The 6,115-nt window shown below is 47.9% G+C and overlaps 1 protein-coding gene across 1 annotated transcript in view; it reads right to left on the bottom strand.

Moving 5' to 3' along the window:
* Window positions 1–5,335: 5,335 nt before the first annotated feature.
* The window catches only part of LOC311229969 (calcium/calmodulin-dependent protein kinase II inhibitor 2-like), a gene marked incomplete at its 3' end in the record, with an annotated part of 1,677 nt that continues 897 nt past the window's right edge, over window positions 5,336–6,115 (bottom strand). The window contains exon 2 of the mRNA XM_084316077.1: window positions 5,336–5,412. Within this exon, the coding sequence (XP_084172203.1) occupies window positions 5,336–5,412 (77 nt within the window). The remainder of the gene's footprint in view (window positions 5,413–6,115) is intronic.

Here is a 6,115-nt window from a genome sequence, read left to right as displayed (position 1 = left end):
ATCGAGAAATAATTGACCGCTGCTAGGGGCAACAGAGCGCTATTGACCAATCACAATCAAGCATTTTGGTAAATGTTAAAATGCCATGTAATAAGTAATGTTAATTACCTGAAATTATTCCGTTTTTGGGGGGGGGGGAACCCTGCATATATCGGTATCGGAAATTAAGAGTTGGACAATATCAGTATATCAGTATCGGTAAAAAAGCCAATATCGAGCATCCCTAGTGTGCACCTATGCATGTGTATGTGTGTACTGTATCAGTGTGTGTGTGTCCTGTATTATCAGTGTGTGTGTGTGTGTGTGTGTGCTATATTTATCAGTGTGTGTGTGTGTGTGTGTGAGTGTGTGTGTGTGCTGTATTTATCGGTGTGTGTGTGTGTGTGTGTGTGCGTGCTGTATTTATCAGTGTGTGTGTGTGTGTCTGTGTGTGTGTGTGAGTGTGCGTGCTGTATTTATCAGTGTGTGTGTGTGTGTCTGTGTGTGTGCGTGCTGTATTTATCAGTGTGTGTGTGTGTGTCTGTGTGTGTGTGTGAGTGTGCGTGCTGTATTTATCAGTGTGTGTGTGTCTGTGTGAGTGTGTGCTGTATTTATCAGTGTGTGTGTGTGTGTCTGTGTGTGTGCGTGCTGTATTTATCAGTGTGTGTGTGTGTGTCTGTGTGTGTGTGTGAGTGTGCGTGCTGTATTTATCAGTGTGTGTGTGTGTGTCTGTGTGTGTGCGTGCTGTATTTATCAGTGTGTGTTCCAGAGGCTCATCACAGTACATGAATCATTTAGTCGCCACGGCAGAGTAGGACATGTCAGCGTTCATCAGCGTTCCCTCTCTGCCTCAACGTTCCTCTGATGTTCCCTCGCTGCCCCGACGTTCCTCTGATGTTCCCTCTCTGCCTCAACGTTCCTCTGATGTTCCCTCTCTGCCCCAACGTTCCTCTGACGTTCCCTCTCTGCCTCAACGTTCCTCTGATGTTCCCTCTCTGCCTCAACGTTCCTCTGATGTTCCCTCTCTGCCTCGATGTTCCTCTGATGTTCCCTCTCTGCCTCGACGTTCCTCTGATGTTCCCTCTCTGCCCAACGTTCCTCTGATGTTCCCTCTCTGCCTCAATGTTCCTCTGATGTTCCCTCTCTGCCTCGACGTTCCTCTGATGTTCCCTCTCTGCCTCAACGTTCCTCTGATGTTCCCTCTCTGCCTCAACGTTCCTCTGATGTTCCCTCTCTGCCTCGACGTTCCTCTGATGTTCCCTCTCTGCCCAACGTTCCTCTGATGTTCCCTCTCTGCCCAACGTTCCTCTGATGTTCCCTCTCTGCCCGACGTTCCTCTGATGTTCCCTCTCTGCCTCGACGTTCCTCTGATGTTCCCTCTCTGCCTCAACGTTCCTCTGATGTTCCCTCTCTGCCTCAACGTTCCTCTGATGTTCCCTCTCTGCCTCAACGTTCCTCTGATGTTCCCTCTCTGCCTCGACGTTCCTCTGATGTTCCCTCTCTGCCTCAACGTTCCTCTGATGTTCCCTCGCTGCCCGACGTTCCTCTGACGTTCCCTCTCTGCCTCAACGTTCCTCTGATGTTCCCTCTCTGCCTCAACGTTCCTCTGATGTTCCCTCTCTGCCCCAACGTTCCTCTGATGTTCCCTCTCTGCCCTGATGTTCCTCTGACGTTCCCTCGCTGCCTCAACGTTCCTCTGATGTTCCCTCGCTGCCTCAACGTTCCTCTGATGTTCCCTCGCTGCCTCAACGTTCCTCTGATGTTCCCTCGCTGCCTCAACGTTCCTCTGATGTTCCCTCGCTGCCCTGATGTTCCTCTGACGTTCCCTCGCTGCCTCAACGTTCCTCTGATGTTCCCTCTCTGCCTCGACGTTCCTCTGATGTTCCCTCTCTGCCTCAACGTTCCTCTGATGTTCCCTCTCTGCCTCGACGTTCCTCTGATGTTCCCTCGCTGCCCTGATGTTCCTCTGATGTTCCCTCGCTGCCCTGATGTTCCTCTGATGTTCCTTCTCTGCAATTAGGGGTTAAGTGTCTTGCTCAAGGACACATTCTGTAGTGTGGTATAGTGAAAGGGTTAATGTTCTACCGCGACACATTTACAAGATCCAGTGACAGGACACCGAATGATTATGTTTTTGTTGATATACAGGTACGTCTCACATAGCAACCATTGTCTCTTCCATCGCCATGCGCAAAAAACAACAGTTGTTATGTTACAGTCAGCCATGTTGGAAGATGGAGGACCTTCCGTGCACCCCCCCCCCCCCCCCCCCCACACTGTTCCTGCGTCATTCCTGCTCTCTCTTCCCTTTATCTGATCCTTAACCCTTTCACTACCACTCTACCAAAGGGTTAACCCGTTCACTGCGACAATACAGAAGGTTAACCCTTTCACTACCACACTACAGACGGTTAACCCTTTCATTACCACTACATATGGTTAACCCTTTCACTACCACACTACATAAGGTTAACCCTTTCACTACCACACTACAGAAGGTTAACCCTTTCACTACCACACTACAGATGGTTAACCTTTCACTACCACACTACAGACGGTTAACCTTTCACTACCACACTACAGACGGTTAACCTTTTCACTACCACACTACAGAAGGTTAACCCTTTCACTACCACACTACAGATGGTTAACCTTTCACTACCACACTACAGACGGTTAACCTTTCACTACCACACTACAGACGGTTAACCTTTTCACTACCACACTACAGACGGTTAACCTTTCACTACCACACTACAGACGGTTAACCTTTTCACTACCACACTACAGATGGTTAACCTTTCACTACCACACTACAGAAGGTTAACCTTTCACTACCACACTACAGATGGTTAACCTTTCACTACCACACTACAGACGGTTAACCTTTTCACTACCACACTACAGACGGTTAACCTTTCACTACCACACTACATACGGTTAACCTTTTCACTACCACACTACAGACGGTTAACCTTTCACTACCACACTACAGACGTAGTGAAAGGTTAACCTTCTGTAGTGTGGTAGTGAAAGGGTTATAGGAGGAACGCTGCATGCCTTCTCAGGAGAGGAAAACGCTGAGTTGACCTTCCCGTGGCAGCGTGCGAGAGGCATGTCAACGACAGCAGTGGAAAAAATGAACGCCGAGCGCACGTCCAAGAAAGCCAAGTCGGCCACGTTCGATACCGTCTGACATTCTTTCCTATTCGCGACAGTGTTTTTGTGTTTTGTCTCCATGGTTCTAATTAAGTCCAAATAAATCCCAGAAATGTAATAAATCCCAGAAAAAAAAAAAAAAAAAGACAAATGAACACCACGAAACAATCAGCGTTTACTTCTTCAGAATCTTTATTACAAGGTATTAGAGGCTACTGTACAAAATCGGTGTGAATCGTATACAGTACAACGCAGTATTAAGACTGTGTTTCTGGAGGTTTGTCATTCAAAGCTGTAGGAACACGAGGCGGTTCAAGAATACACTAAGAGCTTCTGCCATGCATGCATGATGTCCATATTCTGCCATGCACGAGTTGTTAGTTCAGTGTTTTTAAGAAAAGAGCCATGAAAAAAAAATAAGGAAACGGCAACCTAACAAAAACAACCGAGTTAAAGTACGAGTAGGATTTTAAGAAAGCACAGGAAAAGAACAAGATATATACTATATCCCCCTTGTGAGATATTTGGCACACACGATAATGATGCACAATGCAATATAAATACTTCTTTATCAATTGGGGGGGGGGGGGGGGGGTGTTGTACAGTCAAGTTACAGTATTAATAACCATTCCAGGAGGGCCTGGGAGAGAAAGCGTACAAACAGGTGGGAGAGGAAAACATGATATTAGAAATGTGCAGCCGCAAAGTATATATGGTAAAAAAAAAACTCATCAGGCCACATCGAAATCCGTAAGGTAAAAACTACCAAAACCCGAAAAAGAAAGAAAAAGGAAACCCGCTTTCATTCGGTTGTAAATTTTAACTCTCGTAAACATACACAAAAAAAAACACCCCATCTGGCCTCAAGTCGCTGCAAAAAAGACGTGTTTCAAAAAGGGTTCAATAAATAAGTATCTGCTGTACAGACGAGGAACAACAAACCGCTTCACCGCTTCCTCCTTGTGCAAGAAAACAAGGGCTACCCTTGTTTTTTTTTTATTTCTTATTTACCTCTCCTGTTATCCCTTTCACTACCACACTACCAAATGGTTAACCCTTTCACTGCAACGATACAGAAGGTTAACCCTTTCACTGCCACACGACAGACGGTTAACCCTCTCACAACCACACTACAGAAGGTTAACCGTCTGTAGTGTGGTAGTGAAAGGTTAACCTTCTGTAGTGTGGTTGTGAAAGGGTTAAATATATATATGTATATTAGGGGTGTAATTGTTACACACGTATCGGCCGTACCGAACAGTTTCAGTACTGGACCTTAGGTTCAGTACGGCTGTGTACCGAACGAATACAATCTAATAAAACATTAAACAAATTTAAAATTAACAAGTAGATTATTAATTTCAATATAGAATATTCGTTGACAGCCCTACAAGTACAATTAGTTACTGCAAACTACATCACCCCTGAGTGGAACATGGAAAGCCAAACTTCCCCCCACTGTACCGAAAACCCGTACCGAACCGTGACTTCAAAGCCGAGGTACGTACCGAACCGTGGTTTTTGTGTACCGTTACACCCCTAATGATATATTCATATTCGCCCTGGGTCAAAACTGAGGAGCAGAAAGTAACATGGTCACATGGTTTTTCTGATTGATAAAGAGATACGTAGAAGTGTGTGCTTTAGTTCTTAAGATCATATATTATCTATATATATCCTGTCCCTGATTTCTGCATTACGACAACAGACTCCCTCTGCCACCCAGACCCCCCTCTGTGTCTCTCCTCCGGGTTTGGGATTCATGGCGAAACCCCTGTAATCGAGGCTGTGTGTCTGTCTCTGTGTGTGTGTGTGTGTGTGTTGGGGGTGGTGGTGGGGCGGGGGGGGGGGGGGGGGGGGGGGTGGTGGGGTTCCACCTGGAGGGTGTCCTCCCTCATCGCCGTGTCCTCCACCCTGCCAGAGCGTCACCATGGTGACGGAGGAGGAGGAGGAGGAGGAGGAGGAGGAGGAGGAGGAGGAGGAGGAGGAGGAGGAGGAGGAGGGCGTGGAAGTGCTGGCTGCCACATGAGAGAAAAAGTGCTTATATACAGTGTCTTTGGATTAAAACTGTTTTAAATACCACCATAAAAAATCTTTTTAGAGTGTCTTTTTGGGGGATTTGGGGGGGGGGGGGGGGGGGGGGCTGGGAGAGAGGAGGCGGGGGGGGGGGGGGGGGGGGGGGTTGGGGGGGCTTGTTCTAAGCCTCAGTGGGGGGCTTCTCTGTTCCATTTTTCAGTGCTTCTTCATCCCCATCATCGCCGTCCTCGATCACAACTGTGGATGACAGGGGTGGAGAGTTAATAGAGGGGGGGAGGGTGAGGGATGGTGGGGGGGTGAGGGGTGAGGGGTGGGGTGGGGGGGGGGGGGGGGTGAGGGGTGGGGGGGGTGGGTGGGTGAGGGGTGAGGGGGGCATAGCTTGTCTCGGTGTGGCGTCTTCAAAATACACCAGAGACGGACAGAGACAACCGTTAGCACTGCACTACATGAGCATGTGAGTGGTGTGTGTGTGTGTCTATGTGTCTGTCTGTTTGTCGGTATGTGTCTGTGTGTGTGTGTGTGTGTGTGTGTGTGTGTGTGTGTGTGTGTGTGTGTGTGTGTGTGTGTGTGTGTGTGTCTGTCTGTGTGTCTGTATGTGTCTGTGTATGTGTGTGTGTGTGTGTGTGTGTGTGTGTGTGAGATGCATGTTTATTAATGTGCGTGTTTGAGAATCTCTATACGCCTGCCTCTGTGTGCTTGCAGAGTCATGTACCATGTTTGCCATTTGACGGTGTGCACCTGTGTGTGTGTGTGTGTGTGTGTGTGTGTGTGTGTGTGTGTGTGGTGTGTGTGTGTGTGTGTGTGTGTGTGTAGGTGTGTGTGCGTGTGTGTGTGCGTGTGTGTGTGTGTGTGTGTCACATTAAATGAGCCAAATCTTCAAGGGGGATCTTTTGAGTTACATTAGGCATGCAGGACACTCTCTCCCTCTCTCTCACACACG

Source organism: Notolepis coatsorum (assembly GCF_963971535.1).
Source record: "Notolepis coatsorum genome assembly, chromosome: 6".
Taxonomy (NCBI): Eukaryota; Metazoa; Chordata; class Actinopteri; order Aulopiformes; family Paralepididae; genus Notolepis; species Notolepis coatsorum.
Note: the sequence above shows the minus strand (reverse complement) of the source record. Positions and strands in the feature narration are given on the sequence as shown.